The 22,690-nt window shown below is 37.5% G+C and overlaps 1 protein-coding gene across 8 annotated transcripts in view; it reads right to left on the reverse strand.

Moving 5' to 3' along the window:
* Positions 1 to 733: 733 nt before the first annotated feature.
* PLEKHH2 (pleckstrin homology, MyTH4 and FERM domain containing H2) overlaps positions 734 to 22,690 on the reverse strand; it is a 127,397-nt gene continuing 105,440 nt past the window's right edge. For 2 of the 8 annotated variants that reach the window (XM_073791397.1, XM_004313414.4), the window contains 8 exons: positions 21,908 to 22,063; positions 19,933 to 20,030; positions 13,573 to 13,714; positions 8,340 to 8,485; positions 7,168 to 7,297; positions 6,302 to 6,388; positions 4,107 to 4,244; positions 734 to 2,839 (listed from right to left, as the gene is read on the reverse strand). In XM_073791397.1, coding sequence (XP_073647498.1) covers positions 2,660 to 2,839; positions 4,107 to 4,244; positions 6,302 to 6,388; positions 7,168 to 7,297; positions 8,340 to 8,485; positions 13,573 to 13,714; positions 19,933 to 20,030; positions 21,908 to 22,063 — 1,077 coding nt within the window. In that variant the 3' untranslated portion in view covers positions 734 to 2,659. Of the gene's footprint in view, positions 2,840 to 4,106; positions 7,298 to 8,339; positions 8,486 to 13,572; positions 13,715 to 19,932; positions 20,031 to 21,907; positions 22,064 to 22,690 lie in introns of those variants that run through there. The other 6 variants (XM_033838637.2, XR_004521822.2, XR_004521821.2 and 3 more) reach the window with 6 other exon arrangements.

Raw genomic sequence — 22,690 nt, forward strand, 5'->3', positions numbered from 1 at the left:
GTCCTGCTACTCACTTTTGCTTCCTCACTCCCCACATTCCCAAAGCCTTTGCTCCCCTGGAATCAGCCCAGAGACTCTGCAGCGAAGTCCAAATTCCATGACAGCTAGGAGGTGGGTGGATGGGTGAAATGTGTTCTCGGCATCTCAGGACTACTTAAAGCCTTTTTCTAGAGAAATATGGTTATCCATGGTGGTTAATTCTTCAGGATTATACTTCAGTACAATTATGGGTTACAAGTGTTGTTACAGGAACCTGACTACCATGTATTTTTTTCCTATGGAAAAAATGTCCAAACAACCACTGATAAACACATTTTTCAAGCAAATACTTTATAAGTTGTGACTAACTTTTCTTGTAAATTGAGAGTTAAATTCATTTCTAAGCTATGGCAGTATTTGACTTTAAGGACACACACAGAAATCTAGAGCATTCAAAATAAAATTTTAGACACAGTCCAATCAACTTACCTATAAGGAGCTTATTATGAAATCATGGGAGAACCCCATGACTTATACATATTGTATATGTGTCAATATGCATACATACATATGAAACTTACAATTTGCCAAAACAGCTTCCTTTTATATGGATAAAACAAAGCAACACAGAAGACAAAGCATGAGTGCAAGAGAAGGAGGTAATAACTACCATTTTCACTAGTAGTACACCTCAGCTTTGACAATGAAAACATTAGGTATTTCTTGAAGATTATTCAAAAGATAATGCTTGAAATGGGTTTTGTAAATCATTTATTATGATTGAAAGGGAAGAAAATGATAGGAGACAAACATTACAATTAAACATGTAACATTATTCTCTTGTAACCAATCATAATAACATACTTTGAATTTTTTAAATGGCTATATAAAAGTAATTTCCCAGAAAATAAAATTTTCACATCAGTTACAGAAAATTGATTTCTTTCCATCAAAATATTTTATCTCTGCTCTATCAAAAATAAATGCCAAGTCTAGGGTACTACCATTTAAGCTAAGTCTTCACTACTTGTTTAAATTAGATTTTCGGGGGGCTTACCAGATGGTGAACTAACTATTGCCTGAGAATAAAGTCCTCACACATATGTAACAGCTCTGCCAAGCCTGTGGTTCACCGACTAATGATTATTAAATGGTTTTCTGGGAACTCAGAAACTACTGTATCCCAGCCAAAAGGCTCCTGAGAGTCATCTCAAACTGGTAACCCATTTATTTTCAGAAATTAATTTGCTTACCCAGTGACTGGTTGTGGTTCAAAAGATTTAGGAGAAATAGTAAATGGCAATCTATTTCTATGTTTTTTTTTTTTTTACCTTTGTCATTACCAATAAAGCAAAATCTTACTTGATCAGTATACTTCTTGGCTCTGTCCTTTCGAAGGATGCTAACATGGGATGGAGCATTTTTAAAAGGCTTATTGTGAGAACAGTACATTGCCATAGGGAGAAAGCAGCAAAAAAGAAAACATGAAGGCTCTGCCAACAAATTAATTCAGCAGCTAACTTTTTTTTCCCAATTTGTTAAAAAAATACCATACACAGAGTGATAAATATACGTCCAAAATATAAAATATTCTACACATAAATAAAATTAAGTATACTCATGATTACTATTTCAATTAAACATTTTTGCAATATAATTTTCATGTCTTATCACAGTTTCATTTTTATCATGAATAAGTATTTTGACACAAACTGGAATGTACTGACCACTTACGTAACCTAATAAAGTAATACGTTTCTAGACTCTTTCACCTAAAAATTTACCTCCTTTCACAGAAGAGTTACCTTCTCTTTCCTTTTAAAAAATATTTTTGGGAATTTATTTTTAAACTATAATTAAAAAGGACTGTATGAGGAAAAGCTTTAAGAATGGTCTTTGTTTTCATAGATATTATTATTTAACAAAGCAAGGTCAAGATGACCCAGCACTAATGCAATGAAATGTGGGCAATATTCCAGTGAACTTGGGTTATGTTGACAGCCAAAGAATGTCAGGAATCACTGTCTCATTTTAAGTTTTACACTCCAGTGATCTGAAAAAGTGACAGGGTACACTTTCTAAAACCATAGGAGGTTCTGGTTACCTAGCTCCTGTTTTCTCACACAATGATTCATAGGGCCAGAAGACTTACTGCACTTGCTCTAAAATTTACCCTTCAACACCACCCTGAAGCTGTTTCTTAAACTGTATACTCTACTTCTTTCTAAACACCATATCATTAATTAAAAGCACATTTAATTACAGTACTTAATTTTTTGGCAATGAGCATTGCCAAATAATCAACTGGTTTGCCAAATAAGAGTTTGGAAAAACTCCCTTGAATCTCACTTTCTAAAGATTGTTAGAATATTTTTTTAAAAAAGAGAAAAAAGCCTTGATGTGTCTGATGGCAAAGGAGAAGGTGATGGAAAAAAATGACAAATTCTAACCCAGTTAAACTAAGAGAAAATCAGCACGTGGGAAAATCTGTGTTTAGGTCTTATTACTAGCATTCATTTGCATATTTATGAATCAAATGAAAGAGAGTAATCCTCATTATTTTTAAAGAATGGACTACTACTGTGTGTGTGCCATGCTGCCAGGATGTAAATGAACTTATTTGGAGCCGAGGCAGCCATTGGTTAGAGAACAGGGAGTGAATGTTCAGGTCCCTGAGCTTTCAGAGTAAAGTGGGGCCTTTGGTTGGTCTGCTTGACAGAAGGGGCTGGCTTCCCATCACCCTGGCTTGAGGACCCTGGGTCCGAGCTGAGAGCAGCGCTGGAGCAGAGAGGTGGTGAACCACCTTCTGCTGATAGAAGTTGTTCATGTAGCTGGCGATCAAAAGAGTGATTTCAAGAATCTAAAACAAGAAAAATGGAATTGTTATTCTCCTGAGAAGTTCTCATCACTTCCAAAAGAGAGTGAAGGGTTGGCCATGGGTGGTCTCCATCTGCAAGTACCCAGGCTACCAGATTTCCCTTTTAACCAGATCAAGCAGTGCAGTACAGTTGATCCTTGAACAACACAGGGGTTAGGGGCCCCAACACTCTAAGCAGTCAAAAATCCATGCATAACTTTACAGTGCCCCTCTGTAGCCACGGTTCCTCTGTATGTGCAGTTCTACATCCATGGATTCAACCAACCATGGATCGTGTAGTAATGTAGTATTTACTACTGAAAAAAAATCCATGTGTAAGTGGACCCGTGCAGTTCATACCCATGTTGTTCAAGAGTCAACTGTACTTACATGTTCAGCACCATCAAGGCACTGACCTATTTTCCCATTACTTAAACCAGCAGAAAGTGGTACTTTAAAAAAAAAAATCAAATTTAGTGGCAACATTAGAAAATGTGACAGTAGTACAATTCTACCAGTTATCCTAAAGCCACATTTGTGAATACATGAATAAGAAATTCAGTGTATTATATCAACTCTTTAAACTAAAGCACTGAGTGTACCATGATCTTCTACACTTACAGACTTCACTTAAGTATAGATTTAATTAAGAAACATATATGTCATTTTTTAAAGTTTCAAATTCTAAAACAGTAGTCTCTTTTAGTTGAGAATTTTAAGACAAAGTCTTCGAAAAATTAAATTCTCATTCTTTTTCCTAAAATCAGAGTTACATGTTAGAATGCAGCCCTTTTATTTACTGCTTTTATTTAGAGACATTAAAACTACATAGTTTGCTAAAAATAGTAAAGAAACAAGTATGCCTTAATTTTAAAACCTCACTCTTCTCAATAATGAGTCTATAAAGTGAATTACTACAAGTACGTAAGGTAATGTACTACAAGTACATAAAGTACCTGACAATAACAACTTATGCCAGGACCACTTATTTTGAACTTTCTGTATACCAGGCACTGGGCTATAAATACTTTACAATTCCTTCATTTTATTCTTAATCCAGGAAAAAAAAAAGATAGCATCATAGCATCATACCATTTTTTAGATGAAGAAACCAAGGTTTAGAAAGATAAGGTAAGCCAGAATTTGGACCTATGGTTGTTTGATTGTAAGTAGAGTCTGTTTTCCCATGAGGAACTTATTCTTTGTACAATATATGTTTTAGTATGAAAAAAACTAGCATAAAAAAGTTAGCATAAAGCCTTCTACTCACCTTGGGTTTTGCCATGGCAAAAAGTAATTTCTCTGTTGGTTTGTCCTTTGAATGTGCATTGTTAATGACTATCATAAAATCATCTTGATAACCTCCAAAGGTCATTAGACTCTTGTACACATAGCTGATTATTAACCTCTTCAAAGAGAAATAAAAGTAAGTATGTTATACAATCTTTATTTTCAAAGAAAGATGAGAGATGATTAATAACATGTATCTCCATTAAAATGATGATGTGGTCAACCACTGCAGATGGAAAATATGTTTTAAAAATTCCATAAAGTTCCAAAAAGCAAAACTTGAACTTGCTGTGCACCAGCAACTATTTACATAGCATTTACACTGTATTTGTCCTTAAGATTTCTATCTGTCTATCTATCTATCTGGTTGAACCATATGAAACTGATTCTTTTTAAGGTTAAAAAAAGGTCAAATATTGGCAAATCCACATAGTTCACCCTGATATATAAACTTTGATATGTGTAAACATAAACAGTATCACGCATACTACTTTTTTTTAACATTCTGCTTCTTTTAACTTAACATGTTATGAACATCCTTCCATGACAACAAATGTACTTGTATAACATTTTAAATGATTTTATAGACATTTATTTGGATTTTATAGACACATAGACATTATTTAACTAATCTCCTATTGAAGAATATTTAAGTTTTTTAATTTGTTACTATCTTAAACAATATTCCAATGAATATTTTGGGACATATTTCATAATACACATAGCCTAATTATTTCTTTGGTTATAAACCTCAACAGCTAAAATTACTATCTCAAAAAAGTAAATCTTTCCAAACTCAAAAAGACTATACCCATTTACATTCCCAGCATTACAGTCTTGCTAACACAGGATATCGTTATTCTTTTGAAGCTCTGCCAATCTGATTGGTGAAAAGTAGAATCTCACTGTATTAAACTGAATTTATTTGTTTGATGGTGAGATTAACATTTAAAAATACATTTATTGAACATTAGTATTTCTTCTGTGAATTGCCTCAGCCCATTTGTCTATTGGTGTGTTCATCATTTCCTTACTGTTTGAAAAAACATCCACATTCATAAAGGATACCAACCCTTCATCATACATGCAGCAAATATTTTTTCCCAATGTGTTACTAAAACAATTTAAATAATATAAGTCAAAGATGTACAGCCTAAAAGGAAAGGAATCTGCGTATCTAATGATCAGCTTGCAAGATTCTGAGCAGACCATCCCAGCAGTGAACACCTCTAGTGCTGCAGGCTGGCAATGTCTACTTCCTGACCTGTATGTCCATCTCCCGGGACCTAGGAACTGGTTTACTTAGCTAAGGTAACTCAATACTTGTGTACTACTTCTGTTGACTTTAAGTCACTGACTTTATAATCTATCTTCAGATTATCTATTCAAGAACTAAAAGGCATTCAGGAAACATAAATGCCTTCAAAAAAGTTTTTCAGCAATTATAAGGAGAAACAGTTAACTATAACACTAAAGGATAACCTCGTTTACGAGAAATTCTCAGTGATCCTGACTATAGCCACAAGTAGGAGAGCCCACTATACCTACCAGGTGAATTTAGCAATCCTTGCCTACCAGGGTAAAAAAAAAAAAAAAAAAGAACAAAAATTTTAAAAGTACTCTGATACATATAAAATATGATAGAAAATAAAGTAAATTTCAGATAAATAAATGAGTAGATAGAAATCACAGTCTGATTTTATATTTAATCATTTATAAAGCTCTAAGATACTGTCTACGTACAAATGAACTGGTAATTGATATTATGGGATAGTATAGAAATTGTTATAGAAGGCTTCGTGAAACTGAACTTAAAACTTTGGTAACTGAAGTTTCTACCTAAATGTTATCTTCAACAGTTGCATTTTACACAGGAAGCAATCTTCCGAACACAATAAATGAACAGTCATTTTACAAATACAACCATGATTGCAATTTAGTCATGGTATCTTAATATTTTTCTCATATACAATATATAACCTGTCTAATCTTGATTTAAAAGATTAAATTGTAACCATAGTTATATTTGTAAAATGACTATTCATTATATAGTATTAGGCAGAGTGTTTTCTGTGTATGAGAAAAGTCAGATAAAGATATCATTACCTTCTGTTTACAGTACACTGAGCAATGGAAATAGTTGACTCAATGCAGAACTTAAGGATTTAATCTTACCATGGAGTTGTATTCTAAGATGCTTAAACCATCCTCATGTATAGCCAGCCACATGAAAGTACTTCCAAGTGATGATGGGGTTATGGGCTATGAAGAGGTGAAAATACACTACATAATAAATGCTAAGCAAAATTACAGAAATAATTTTCAGTGTAAATGCAATGCAGCATTTGCAATAACACAACAACATCTTGTTATTAAAAATCTCACCTGGGGAGCAGGCAGTGTGGTATAATGGAAAGAGGAGTGAATTAGCAGACCTGGGTTTGAGACTCAGATCTGCCATTTATTAACGTGTGCATTTGGACAGGCCTCTTAAGCTAACCCCCAGCAGGTTTCATCTCTCCTTCTTCAGTGTTCCTCCATCACTCTGTTCATGTCACCCTTAACCATATTCTCCACACAGTAGTTGTTTCCAGGCCTATTGCAATACTGGTTGTGAGTTCCTGGAAGTGTGAGTACAACCTATCTGAAACCATGGGCTGATGTATCCCTAGAGCTTAGCTCAATGTTTGGCAAACAGAATTCATAAATACTAAATGAATGAGCAAATGAGTGAGAGAGTAAATGAGTGAATGGATGAATGAATAAAAAGAAGAAAGCAGAGTTCAGCTGTTGTCTTCAGTCTAATGATTAAGCCTACTGAGTGTAAGAAATGATTTACGGTATGGGGAAGTGGAACGGAAGGGAAAAGACAGAGACGCTAATGGCTTTCCTTCCCTTTCCTTAGTGTCCCTTCATGGTTTTCTTTAAATTGTTAGAAATTTCCTTATTTTCTTTTAAAAAGCCAAATGTACTAAACCTGGGGTTACTCAGGTTATCACTTTATATTTTACTGAACTGAATAACCCCCCATTCTTTCTTACTTTTGCAAGAAACAATTTGGCACCAAAGAATGGCCACTTCCTGGCTACTGTCAGATAGATTCGCACACAATCAGCAGCACTGTGTCCCCGGAGGGCCATCCATCTGGTTGACAGTCGCTGGCAAAGCTGCCTAAAAAAAGAAAAGAACAAACACAAAAGAAAAACACATAAATAGTGTATGATCCTCCCAAGATAAAGCTCTCCTTGAGCCGATCCTAAGCACCCCCGGGAGACATACTCACAACCTAGGTGAAGCTGTTGTTTTGTGAGTCCCATCTCACCACTGTCTACCCCTTGTCCTTTTTGTAGCATTCCTTCCACCAAATTCTCGTACGGTTAGTGCTCTCAGTATGTATGACCTAAGTTCCCCGCTCCCCACCCCCTTTAGGTAAAATTTTAAAGTCTGATAAGCTAACATCAAACCGCATAAATTAGTTTAAAAGGGAATAACTTTCATTTTTAAAGAAAAGTACAAGAAGTCAAGACTGAAGAATGAATCCCCAACAGTGGAATTTTAGGTGCTACCACTCCTGGTTTGGAGACATGCTAGCTGCAGGGGAAACCTCTTAAACAAAAGTACAAAGGCAGACACTTATTCTACACAGACAACAGACTGATCTCAAATGTTTCTGTTTTGGAAAAATTCATGGTGAATTGGATTTGCCTCTATTTTTGAATCTACAGCTTTTCTTTATATGGTCTCAAAAATCAAAACTTCAAATTAGTTCAGTTTAATTAAAATTTTATATTATAATAAAACATCTTGTGTAAAAAGATAGTTTATTTTTATTCCAATTTGTTTATAATGGAATACCCTAAGAGATAAAAATTTTTTGGTAAACAATATAATTAAACATCTTATTAGCCAATTTTTTCCTTTTCTTTATTAGCACGATTAATTTGGACAAGAATGAATAAGGTCAAATGAAAAGTAGATCTTCTAAATTAAGGTAGATTTTTTTCTCATTAAAAAAAGTTTAAATCTAGATACTACAGTTTCTAGGCACATCTTAAATAAAAAGAACTATAACCTCCTGGTATTCAACAGTACTTAAAAAATCCTGAGAAAATTGTTATGTACAATTTTTTTCATCTTTAAAATTTGAACAGAAAAATGTCACTGAAAAACTAGTGTGCATCTGCCTTTTCAAGAGTTACAAATAGTTCTTTACCTTAACTGTTCTTCAGAAGAGTCATCTCTATACCTTTTAGGATAAAATTTCTCTATGAGTTGTTTTATAGTTTGATTTGCTTTGCACTGACTAGTAACATGCCCTGCTGGAGTAGAAAAAGGTCTTTCAAAATCTCCAATCTCCACCTAAGTGGAAACCCAAAAAAGAGAAAATACAGGATATTAAAAAAGAATTTTAAGATAGAAAATTAGTTTCTTTTTTCTAAACATTCTTTATAACATACAATATATAAATCTATTTGTCATGATTGTGTGATTATGGAATTTATAATCATATATAAATACTATTATTCAAATTTAAATTTCATTTGAAGTCTAATTATGAAAATAATCTATAATTTAAACATTCCAGTTTCATTTCTACATTAATCACTCTAGGTTAATATCTGGTAGTATTTGCTAAAGGTCACTTACTCTACCATTCCTGTTAACAGCACCAGATAATTTTTCATTTTTAAGGTACCATTTTGGTTGATAATAGTAAGGCAAAATAGAACTTAGAAGTGAAAAATTAAAAACTTATAAAGCTATGAAAAATCTTTAAATAGTATTACTTGGACTTTTTCAGGATCTCTACCGAACATCCTGGGAGCAAGTACTATTTTCTCATTACTTTCTTCCTAGATTTTCTCCATAAATGTTACTGTATTCATCCCCTCAATCTATTATGCTGTCATTTCTGGAAATAAAGCCCTTCATTCCCCCTTTTGCCTGAATGAAACAATGTTCAATCCTTACTTCCATTAACAGGCTACACAGATGCCATCCTCTACCAACCCATCCAACCACTCACCCATCCATCTCTCCATCTACTCTCCCACTCATTCATTCACCCAAACCTATACTGAGTCCCTGTTATATGCCAGGCACTGTGCTAATTTATATGAGAAAGAAAAAAGCTGAACATAGTTCCTATCCTCAAAGAGTTTACTGTCTAGTAGGGGAGACTGAAGAATAAATAAATACTTGTGATAATCTGTGTTAAATGCTTTGTATAGGGTACCAAAGAGGGCTCAACAAGTGAGATGGGGTGGGGGACATACTGAACATCCACATCCTTACCTAGAGTACTCCCCAGCAAGCAGATGGAGGGTTCCATCAAGACTGGGATGGTCTTACAGAAAGCCCTGGGTCTCCATCTCAAAAGGGCCCTCTGCCTTCAAGTAAGCTGTTAGCACCACCAGCCTCTGAGATTCTGACCCCTGTGACCTCCCTTATCTAGTTCTTAATCTGACCAGCTACTGTCTAAATTCCTCAGCTGAGCTTTGCCCTTACCGTCTATTCTTATGACTTTCTAGTTTCCTTGACCTGGTCCCTTACTTGATGGTTTCTTGGCTTGGCTTTGCTGTTCAGTTTTTTCACCCTCATCTCCTATCTAGTCAGGTATCATCTTAATTTCCTCACACCAAATAAAAGTTGTCCACCTGCTCTTCAAATACATCGAAATCCTTCCCCCAGAGCAAGCTTTTCATTGTCCCCACCTATCACCAGGCAGTACTCAGCACATCTAGCTGTGAACCCTTAGACCAGGATTTAACCTCTAAGGATATGGCAGTTGGACAAACAATAGTTACAAACATAGAGGCCACTTAAGGCAAGCTTGGCTGTTAGGGAACCCTGTAGTGGGATATTCAAACTCAGGGTGTCCCTCTCTGGCTCCTGGCATACTGTGTGGCACAGAATGAGCACAATTAATGTTTGGAGAATCAACTCCAAATGTTTGGAGAATCAACTCAGATAATCCCCAATATGCCTCACATCAACATGACCCCTTACCAGACACCATGTACAGCAATCAGAACATCAGCTCCAAGAATTTCCTGATTAAGACAGAGAATATCAACAAGGCCCTATAGATATGCAAATCTACAACAGAAATAACTATTTTCTTCTACAGACCTCAGATTTCCTTAGCATATTTCATTTATCTTCACAAAAACTGCTCTGAGGAAGAGACCAGAGGTATTATTTAATTTTCCTTTTGTAGATGGAGAAATTATACTTTTTAGTTAGTAATATGCTCAGAATTTTCTAGGTATATGGTTTTACCTTTCTACCCCTTCCGAAAATTCATCTAAAAAATATTAGAAGTGTGTATCTCCAAAGGATATGATAATTTTTCTTGGAGAAGCTTTCCCCAGAAAATTAAAAAGTAAGAAGATGAACTTATTAAATTTTAGCAAAAATAAGAGTGATTTTAACAGAGCATCTGTGCCTTTAGAGAACCAAAGCCTAGAATGGCATGTGATAGGAAATCATTCCTAATTCTATCACCAAGAAAAAATGTGACCTAGTTCTCATTTCTTCAGCTTTTTATCACTTGCAAAAAGGGAACACTCAGTGTAGCACTGAACGCTTTAAAGTCTGGATGACCATAAAATTGTTATGAAAGTAAACTAAATTATCAACTAGTCATTCATCCAAGAACATTTATGGAGAATGGACCGTGTATAAGGCACTGTGCTAGATACAAACATGAACAGAGAGAGCCCTTGCTCTCAGGAAGGCCGCAGTCAGTGGTGCAAAGCAGAAACAAATAACTAATAATAAACCACTGGGGTCAGGACAGTAATAGATACATGCAGGGCATTACAGGAACCCCAAGAGGAACATTTAACCCAACCAGGCAGAATTCAAGAAGGTTTTCCTGGAATGAGTGACCCCTAAGATGAAAATTAAAGGATAAGCTGAAGTTCACAGGTAGAGGCATGGGAGTAGACATGTTCCAAGCAGAGGAGACAAGTAAAGTTTAAGAGGTGAGAATAAGTGAATCATATACAACTCAGGACCATAAAGTTCAAGGTAGAGAGTATTAAGAGATAAGGCTGGAGAGGCAGGCAGAGTTTAGATCATGACAGTCCCTCCATGTAAAGAGAATGACACAGCTAGATCCACATTTTTGCTGTATCTCCATTCCAGTTACTGTATATTACTGCTGCCTGACAAACCACCACGGCAGTTTCTAGGCCCAGACCTTAGAAAATGGCAGCTTCCACATCTTGTCTCTTCCGGGACAGCTCTTGCCACCCCACCACCATTCTGTGAGGAAGCACAAGCAACCACTTTAAGAGGCCACGAGTAGGTCTTCTGGCTGACATTCCCCAGCAGAAGATCCAAGTAAGAGCTGGCATCAGCCCCAAGACGTGTGAGTGAATGAGCCTGCAGATGATGCCAGCCCTCAGCTGTAGAGTCACAACCAGTCTACAAGCTATGCCAGCTGATGCCATATGAAGCAGAGACAAGCTGCCCTTACACATCCCTGCCCAAACTGTCCTTTTGAGCCGAGTCTTGGAGTCATTTGCCATGCAGCAATAGGTAATTGGAACAATCTCTCTAGATTCTGCATGGAGGATAGAAGTGTGTGTGGGACCAGACCAGAGAAAAACACATTACTTAGAAGCCTGATGCAGGAGAGCAGGCAGGATGTGATGATGGTCTGAACCATAGCAATGGTGGTCAGCATGGAGAGGAGGGAACAGAGTTAAAATGGGCAGGGCACCTTTTAACTGGGGGAAAGGGAGAGAGGGAGGGCAGAGTCAATGATGATTCCTGGATTTGAAGCTTGCTTGGCGGACTGAATGGAGGCAGTGAATAAGCAAAATGTGAAGGAAAAGAAGGGAAGATGATTAGTTCCCGATATGTTGGATTTAAGGAGCCCATGAAAGAAATATGAGCTGGAGAGAAAAGATTTGGGAATCATCAGCACAGGTGGTAGATAAAATTAAGAGAATGAGTAAGATGTCCTGGGATGGTACGTAGAGTGAGTGAGTGAGAAGACTGAAAACCCGGGGGAATCTAAGCCAACGACACATCATTTTCCCTTAAGTAACCTGTGCAAAGACCCAGATGGGGTAGAGACTGTGGGTTGTCTCTTATGACCATTCTCTCCTTCTTTCTGAATAATAAAAACCTTGAATTTAGCTGGGCTCACTGCTGCCCAGCTAAGACCACATTCTCCAGTCCCTCTTGTAGGTTGGCAAGGTTGTGTGACTTAAGTTTTGACAGAGAAACATAAATAGAAGCGTTTTGTGTAACTGCTGGGAAGTTTCTCAAAAGCAGGAGGGCATGCCCTTCTTCAGTCCTTCCTCCATTATGATGCCTGGAACATTGATGTAATGGCTGGAGCTCTGGCAGACCTCCAGGACCGTGAAGATGACAGCAGAATGGAGGGCAGGATAAAGCCTATGCCCCTAATGCCTGTAGAGGTGCCAGCATGCCTATCTCTCGCTGGGGAGGGGCAGATTTCCCCTTCCACATCCCTCTAGAGTTCTCTTAGCTGGTCTAATAATGAAACTGACACAAGACAGATTAACAGGAGAAAAAAAACCAATTGAACGCACAGAGGTCTCATAGAAATGGGACCCCTGAAATGACCAAAGCAGGCTGTTTATACATCATTTTTAGACAAAGAAACAATTATTTATGAAGACTTAACAAAACAAAGGGGTTTGTGCTTGGGATAGCAGATTAGTGAAGAAGCAACAAAGTTTGTTTATACAGCTTTCTTAGCCTTGAATTCCCTAACTCTGTTGACAAGGATGCTTTTTATCCTCCTGGTAGAGGGAGGATACATTCACATGGGAAGATTTATTTCCTGCTTTTAAGGGAAAAGAGGGAGGTCAGAGTGTTTTTAAAATATATATCATTTTTTTTCACCAGCTGTTTCTCAAGTAACTTTAATTAAAAATAATCAATATGCCACTGAGGCATATTTGGGGGCACACTGCCCTGGGCCCCAACACTCTCCATATGAGAGACAAATAACACTTCCATTTTAACTGTCATTATTAATTTGCATGCGTGTGTAGTTTACAGCCAACCGAACTTAATTGATACAATAGGTAAATAAAAGAAAGTGCTTTAGCTTTTAAGAAGACTGATCCTATTTGACTACTGAATGATTTTAGCGTGGCAACCGCAACCCCACAGTTCAACACTCAAACTCCTTTATTAAATGCAAAGCCTAGTGGGATATTTTCAAGAGATTAAGAAACTAGGTTCCCTTTATGGAATATTGTCTCATTCTACATCACCGCAATTGTCAGCAATGGGAGTCAGGCTGCAATTATAATGCCTGTAATTTTTAAGGTGTTAATCACAGCAAATTGAATTTAAAGAATTACGAAAGGTATATTGTTTTACTACATTTAATTCAGTGGAGAAATTAGTATTTTATCATTACAAAACATCGCTCTATATAACACGGAAGTTACCTGAGCTAAAAGAGCTGCCATTTCTAACGCCAGGTCTCTGTTCAGAGGAAAAAGTCCATTTACTATTTGATCATTTGTCTGATACATTAACAGCAGCTTTTCTCTATCAGTCTCTCCACGAGCTTGCATTGAGAAATACAGTCTGTAAAAAAAGAGGAAATTTTTCATTAAATGATCTACTTACAAAGGAAAAAAGTAAAGAGAAATCCAGAGGACTGATATGGGGCTGCTCTAACAATAGTTCTCTCAATGATACAAACTTAGACCATTACTATCGGTTAATGACCTCTATTTCTATTCTTTATAACGTTTACCAGCAAACTGAGGAAAAACTGCTTTGAAGTTGAGGCTGATGGATGCTTCTATGCTACCTTTATGCCCTGAAATACCTTAATACCTTAGATGTTACTGAGGAAGGACCTCAGACACCAGTGGGCTGTATAAACCCAGTTTTCAAAACACCCATGATCTTTCCTAAACACCTTGGACACACCAGGAAATAGAAAATGAAGGTTTCAATTCAAAATCAACATCGAATGGTCAAGTGGGGCAGTTTTCTCTGGGAATCTAAAAGATAATATTTGCACATTTAAATGTTTTGACTTTTTTATGCCACATTCTGATAAACAGCCTTAGGATCTCAAAAATAGTTTACACGTTATCATTATTATTTGTTGAAACATGACATGACTTTTGTTCGCCTAGGTTTTCCTCAATTCAGTGACCCTCTATGTTTAATCACTGTGCTGTTTCTTGGTATGTGAGGCTTCTGGGGCTCTGATTCCAGGCTGCAGGGCAGGCACAGAGCACTGTAAACACTGTAAATGCCGTGACAGTGGTGTGGGTAAGCAGCCCCGTGACATACCTTAATATTGTCATGACAACACAGTGGCAGGAAAACAGAGATTTAGATCTGGCATTTGTTAAGTGTGTGCTCAATTAGCTATAACCGGATTTCCAGCCTTTTTTCCCCTATCCACTTGATGATAGGGAGAGGACACCCTATCATCAGTTACGGAATCTTTCGTGGTAATTACCTCAAATAGCAAGGAATGAGAGGGCAGCAGGTCAGAATCTTGGGGGAAGCACGGGGGATGTACTTTGAAAAGCTATTCCTCCCCATGGTTCTGATTATTCTTTCCGTTCACGCCAGCTTAAGAATCACTGGCCTGGGCCATCATTCAGAGTGGTGTCTTTTTCTTTTCTTTTTTTTTTTGTGGTACGCAGGCCTCTCACTGCTGTGGCCTCTCCCGCTGTGGAGCACAGGCTCCGGACGCACAGGCTCAGCGGCCATGGCTCACGGGCCCAGCCGCTCCGCGGCATGTGGGATCTTCCCGGACCAGGGCACGAACCCGCATCCCCTGCATTGGCAGGCGGACTCTCAACCACTGCGTCACCAGGGAAGCCCCAGAGTGGTTTCTTGATAAAATAATTATCTGTGACTGCATGATGGCAAATTGTTAACTGGTAGGAGAATATGGCTGGGCAACAGAAATAGTTTCTAAATTCAAAATGGTGTTAGCAAAGGGATATAAAATAAAGAGAATAAAGTTTAAGATGAAAGCCCTCCCTTTCTGGCATGTGAATGTTTTTGTACTTAGCTTATTTTCTCCACTTGAAGTTAAGAACTATGTCTTATTCATCACTATAATGCACTAGGGTTTTTTTAGCTAAGTGTTAACCATTGGAAGGTTCTTAGTAAAAGTTTGAATTGGTAATACAGCTAGGAGGGAAAAAAGAACCTGTAGTTCAAATGGCTACAGGCAAGAAGAGCTAAAGTGCATTTTCTATCATTTCTGGCATGCCAATAAGACTGCACCTGGGAAGGGAAAATGAAGCACTATAGGCACAAAGGAGAAAAACAATTCCAGACACACATATAGGAACACAACCTGTAGGAATCATAGGCTCAAGCCCCTAATGGAACAGTTTGGGCTCCAACAGCTATACAGGGATTTGGAGAGAATGTGAAGAGGAACTAAAGAGTCACAAAAATGATCCGGAAGTCAGAAAATCAAATCCATGGATCTTGAATAGGAAAGGTGCCGGGGTTACATGATCTGAGTCTCTCCCAATATGACCAGCTTCCAGCTGCTCTCCAATCCTAAAGTGGCCTGAAACAGAGAAAGGGGCTTCTGTCACAGCAGGGAGGGCACACGTTGGAAGGCTGGGGCATTCCCAAATGCCCACCTCCTCACTTGACATCCAGGAAGCTGAACACTGTGGGATGGAAATCATGTCACTATGTGGACCAGTATCAGCAAACACACTGCTCCAAGTTCAGCAGAGCTCTCGGCACTGCTGGGTAATCCTTTTGCTCGCCTCCAACCGGCTCCATATTTCAGTCCTCAGAGCATTTATTTCCTACTGTTGCCTTTCTCATCATCATGTAAACTTACTGAGGAAGCAGCCTGCCTTCACTCTCCATTTACCTTCCTTCCTTCCTCTGTCCACCATGGTCTGCTAATAACACTACGAAATCTGCAATTGTGACGCCCCTTCCCTGTTCTCCTCCGGCCTCTGTGGCTACCACAAGTCCTGTGCTCAGAAGTCACCACTGTGAGAAGCCTCTCTGTTCACACAACAGACATGCTATATTCACAACAAGAGGGGTATCTACTATGTGTTAGGCTCTGATCCAAGTGCTTTACATTTGCCAACATTTAGTCCCTCAGGCAACCCTAAAGGTAGGTACTGTTTTCATCTCCACTTCACGTAGAGGGGACTTGAGGCACAGAGATGGTGAGTGACTTGTTCAAGGTCACAGAGTGAGTGGGGGAGCCAGGATTCTAACCCGGCAGTTTCTCTCCAGAGCCCATGTTCTTCACTACTCTGCTATACTGTCACTGTTACAGCATTAATCACATTGCTAAGAATTCATGTCTGTCTCTCCCTATAAACTGTAAGATTTCTAGAGGGTAGGAAAATTCTATTCACCTTTGAATCTCTAGGGCTTCAACAAGGCCTGGCACTGGCAGACACTGGATAGATGTTTACGGCATGAATGGATAAATGAATGGTGGTGAGAATTGTTACACATGGAAACTATTTGCCAAAAACCCCTGAAAAATCCCTTCTGTAGCCTTGGGTAAATGAGTTAACTCTCTAAAGCTTCAGTTTCCTCATCTATAAGATGGAGATTAATGATAACACCTACCTAGAGGTGTTGTTAGGATTAAATGAGATGACGCATATAAACAGCTCAGCATAGGGCCTGGCATGTGGTAAGTGCTCAATAAATATTGGTGGCAGTTATTATTATTACTATTATGATGATGATGAGCCTTCTCTAGAGGTCTTTAGAATCATAAGAGTCTCTTCATACTAGAATTTTTTTTTTTTTTTTGGTGTGAACACAGCTGGAAGAAATGGCATACACTAGGTGACCTGTGAAGAGGCTTGTTGGCTTAGGATCCAATGGATATAGGTGCTCTTACAGTCAGCTAAGGGTGGCAGAGATGGGAATGTTAAACTATGTTCCAGAAAACAATAACAAAGAATTATTGAAAATAATCTTTCGTTTCAAAGAGGGGAGAAGGAAGAGTTGTTCTCTGTAGAGAAAGACCCTTGCCAGTTTTGTTTTGTTAAAAACATGCTTTGATTTTGCAATTTCAAATAGACAGTAAGAAACCAAATTAAATAAGTGGCTTAAATATGAATAGAATTTAAACGTTAGTTACCAAATGGTTTTCTATGAGAACAAGTTCAAAACCTATTAATTAGATCATTAACCCCTAAATCTAAATAATTAAAATTCCATAACTTACTAAATATAAGCAAAAATTCCATGATAAAGAGAGCTGGTGCTTTAGTTTTGCTTATTACAGTGCTGCCTGACAGATGAAGAATCAAGTCCGCAGCTGCATGGTAGGTCACAGCCAGCTCCCCTCCTAACTGTGTCCCTGGAAATTAGGGCTCATTGTCTAAGCCATTTTACACATGTGCAAATCACGACTGCATTTAGAAACAGTACTTTCTCATAGATGTGGCTATCCAGCCATTTCAGATTTCTGTTAAAAATTAAACGTTATGATCGAGTTGCTTTTTCTCTGATGTCAAAGATACTGTCATAAAGCTTTGTTGTTGTTAACAAGGCATTGTGTTATTCATGACTGTCTTTGTCCTCCCTGGTGGTGTTTGCTAGACTTGGCACAGTAATTCTTACGTCTTTCAGACCACTTTTCTCCATTTCATCCATTTAATTTTGGTTCCAACTGTGGCCATCACAGTCAAAATCAGTATGTATTCAGCATTCATAAGCTATGCAGTGTTAGGAATAGTCTTAGATATGGACGTAATTCCACTTAGTGCCAACAAAACCAAATGAAAATTCCTGAACCTCTTCTACATAAAGATATATGGCAGGTCAGGTCCAGGAGCTGGCTTCCTTCCACAAAAGACACAGGCAGCAACACGGACCTCTGGATCAGTGCTTCTCAAAACTTAGCATGAGTAAGAATCACCTGGAGAGTGGTTAAAACAGACTCCTGGGCCTTATCCCCGGACATTCTGACTTAGTAGGCCTGACATGGGGCCAAATAATTTGCATTTCAACGTGTTTCCATGTGATACTGAAGCTGCAGATCCAGGACCCACACTTTGAGAACCACTGCTCCAGTGATCACAAAACTAAAACAATCATCTGGAAGGTCCACGTCTTCCAGCTGCTGTTCTTGCCAGTCACCAAAGGGCCACAGATGAAGACTGCCATCAGTGGAGACAGGTTCCTCTGGGAGTACAGCCTATTAGATTTCTAGTATCTAAATAATCCTGCTTATCTCTACGAATAGGAGATTTTAAAACCTTAGATACCAAAGCTTGACAGTTACCTTCTCGTTACCCAGAACTCCTGCGAATCACCTCAGCTCATGAACCCCTGAACAGAGAAGCTCTCGTGGCTCAAAACCACCATTCAGATCAAAGGAGTCTGTTCAAACAGTGGTGACCCTTCAATGTCTGAGTGTGTAAGAGGAATCCACAATATGAATGCACAATATTTATTTAACTGTTCCCCTATTGATAAACTTAAGTGCCCCCTACAACACTTATTTTTCACTGTTATAAAGCATACTGGAATATTCTTGCCCACTTGTGCAGGTATTTCTGTGGAATAAAGTGTCAGAGAAAGAGATCCTGAACTGGATCAAAGGCTGTTACATTCTTTATGTTACATAGTACCCTTACTTCTCATATCCCAATTTCAGATCTATGAACATATTCCAAAAGTAGCCTTCTGAAAGAAGTCAACACTTCACCAATAATTCTACCAGGCTCTTGGTCTGATATTTTAGATTTCTTACTTTATGGGATATGAGTCAAATAAAACAAGAAAATACTTTTTTTTAGTTTTTTTGCTGTTGTTGTACAGTTAATATGACCTGGTCAGTGAACACTCTTTATTAAATACCACCTTCTACTAATACATGGAAGAAAAGAAGATATTAAAAAAGAAAGAAAGAAAGAAAGAAAACCTGATTTCTGATCATTTGCCAAAGTCTTTTAAAATTGTATCAGTTGAGAAAGTGAGTGCTCCAGCCCTACCAGCTTTTTCCCAGTTCCTGAAACACTGCACAGCCTCCTTATACAGGCTTTGAACATCCTTTTCCATCCATTTCCACTCTCAGCGCCCTTCTGACGTGGGCATAAGCATCATTTCCTTAAAGAAGCCTCCCAAAGTCTCCAGGCTAGGTCAGGATTTTTGCCATGTGCTCTCACAGAGCCATGCTCTTTTCTTTCAGAGAACTTAATATGTTATTATATACTCATTAGAGTCATTGTAAAATTAGCAACCGTCTTCCTCACTAGCCTGTAAATTCCAAAAGATGTGTCTGTTTTTATTATCATTTTATCCAGAGCATCTAGCTAAGTGCCAGGCTTATAGTTGAAGCTCAATAAATACAGAGGAAGAGAGAATATGAAAGAATAAGAATGAATGGATACGAATATATCACTTCTGAAAGACTTGGGTAAACAAATACTTCTTACTACAGATCTACAGTAGGGTATTTGAGTATTCAGTCTTATGAAAAAATGTAAAATAGTGTTAAAGGAAATTTTGAAAGTGAAAAATTATATCAACTACCCTAAGAGAGCAGCTATATTTTCCTATAGTTTTTTTCTAATCTTTGTCCAAGTGCATATTTTTATAAAATATAATTATTCATGACATTAACAAACTAGAATTAGAGAAAAATATTTATATGACAGTTTCTTCTTCCTATAGAAACAGTTACCATTTATAAGAAAACATATAAATGAATATAACTTTTAAGGCTATTCAATAGGAAACTAAATTGTAGGTGCATGATTTGAACATAGACGCATACTCCCACTTTGGCACTTGGCAACGGCATTACACACCTGTTTTTATAAGTGAGACGAACGGTTCTCGTACCTTCCCATTTCCCGGGCTGCTGTTCTTTGGAAGCCTGTTCCCATTTAGAGATAATGTCACAAATCTAGAAGGGAAGTGGAAAATGGAGATTCATAATATTTTTCACATTGGATATTTTTTGAAGACAAGCATGTCTATAGACTGAAATTTTTCAATTAATGTGATCAAACCAAATGGACTGGTGCTTTCTGTTTTAAGCTTCTGCAGCTCTGAGTTTAGAATTTAATTATAAATCACTCTTTGGTCCTCTTATCCTTTTGGACACACATTAACTTTGGACTATGGCCATGAATTTTTTACTCAAAAAGGAATCTTAATGAAGGACTGCATGAGACTGGAAACAAGAAGATTCCAGGAATTTTTTCATGATTTAGTCACTGAAGAAGCAACTTCCCACCTTCTGAGTTTATAAAGATGGGAATAACTGATGTTATACCAAACAAATCTGAAATATAATGTTAAGATTTTTGATTGGGAAAGAACAAAAATTCTTCAGGAACCAAATAAATGTTTGTTTGTTTTTTTTAGACTGGTCATTTGAGAATTATAAATAACAGTTTTCAGAATTATGGGGTAAGCAGTTATTCACCAAAGCCCCTGATATTTACTCAGTTCAAGCCAACCAAAAATACTAGCTTATCTTATTGACTAATTATTAACATAGGAATGTCTGTCTCAAAAATTTACATTTGGAATGTCTGTCTCAAAAATTTACATTTGGAATTGTTGATCTAAACAGGATATACTTGGAGCTGAGAAGAAAAAGACATTCATTTATCTAGATGTCTCAAAATGCAGCTGAAGAAATAAGGCAGGGGTGGGGTGGAGTGAGGTGGAAATCCTATATTCTGACCAGTACTCCTTAAGGAACTAAGTATGAGCTTTAACATAGTCTGCGGAACCCCATGGACACCCAACAGATCGTTCTGCAAGTGGAGCTGGGCTTCTGGGAGTTAGATGAAAGTACTGATATTTCACATGTTCTAAACTCATGGGTGTGTCCCTTGCTTTGCCCCAATTCTTTAATCTCCAAATCATAGAAATACCTTTACTCCGTAACAAGGTACTTATTCCCAAGAGCAATCAAGGGCCACATCAAGTAAGAGGGTCCAGACCTGGTTCTAACTGTTTGATTTGCCATAAATCATTTTTCACTCTGGGCTTCAGTTTCCTCATTTGCAAAATAAGTGGGTTATTTCTCTAAGGTTCCTTATGGCTCTATATTCTATATTTTTAATTGTTGCCATTGCTAGATGGAAACTTTATTACAGTTATTTTACTATGACCTAGAAAACATTTTTAAAGAATCTTCCAATTCTCTGTCTTTGCTCATGATTTTCCTTATATCTGGAATCTCTTCTTTATTTCCACAGGTCCATATTCTACCAATCCCTCAAAGACCAGTTGAGCTCTTCCCTAATTTCCAATCTGAACTTAATCTCTCCCTTTGTAGAATGTTCACCTCGCTCTTTATATATTTATCACTTTCAGATTGAAGGTTATCAGTGTATAAGGCTACTCTTTCCTAAGCAAATTAGAAGTTCACTGTGTGCAGGGACAATTTCTCGACCTTCTTTATATTACCCACAGGGTCTGGACCAGCTCCTGGGACACAATAAACAGTTCCATGAATATTGCTGAGTGAATGAATACAATGGAAAGCCATTTTATTAGACCTTCCACACCTCCACTCTTTTTACCCTAATATTTAGGGTATTATTACTATTATTAATCCTCTTCTTCTCTTTAACATGGAGTATGTGTGTGTGCAGATTGTATTAAGAATTCTACGGCTTCAACAAAGTCCTGCAATATTATTTTTATTATGAAAATTAGATTGCTTAAATTTTTGGAAAATTCTTGAGCTAAACTTTTTGCAAATAGCAGAGTAGCTTCTTTGCTGTTTTCTGGGTCTGCCTCCTTAAAAGGAGTTGGTTTTACCTTGATGTTTCCTTGAAGACAATGCTCTAAATCCCTGCCAGAAGGATCATCTGTGAACAATGCAAATCCAGACTGTGCTGGCCTCCTCATCCCTGTATCCTGGTTCAAAGTATTCAAAAATTCTTCCACTGTGGTGGATGCATCAAATCCAACTACCTAAACAGAAATAACAAAGTCGTTCTCTTAATAAAAAGGTACAAACATTTCAAACTTAGATTTCAGGGGGGAAACAGGGCATTCTTGATGCATGATTAATGATAGCATATTTATCTAGGTGTTTTAACTTTTTTTCCAAAGCTCCGCTGGAGAAATTTAATGTCATCTTAGTCATTAGCTTGATGTAAGAATTCAGAAATCTTGGCTTCAGCCAACCGACATGAATTCAAAATAGAAAGATCATTTGACAGCTGCAAACATCTTGCAGAGATATTATGCCTGCCCATTAGAAGCAAACCAAGAACTACAGTACAATATGTAATCTTTAAGCAAAGGAAAAAAAATAAGCACATTTAATTTTTGTTTCTTTAATATGCAGTTAAGTATCTGAATTCCATGATAAAAGGCTTAGAGCTACAAAGACTAATTGTTAGCTTTGGAACATGTTTGCTTGAGTTAATAAGCAAGCAGTTAGATCTGAGTTGGGAGGGCTTGGACAGTTTTCCCAGATAATTCCTGAGATCTGGAGATTTTAAAGAGACTAAACCTGTACACATCCCACACGTTAGTAATTATTTTCTCACCTAGCCGGTACCCAGGTGGGGAAAGGCCTCAATCTTTTTGTTT

Source organism: Tursiops truncatus, chromosome 14 (assembly GCF_011762595.2).
Source record: "Tursiops truncatus isolate mTurTru1 chromosome 14, mTurTru1.mat.Y, whole genome shotgun sequence".
NCBI lineage: Eukaryota > Metazoa > Chordata > Mammalia > Artiodactyla > Delphinidae > Tursiops > Tursiops truncatus.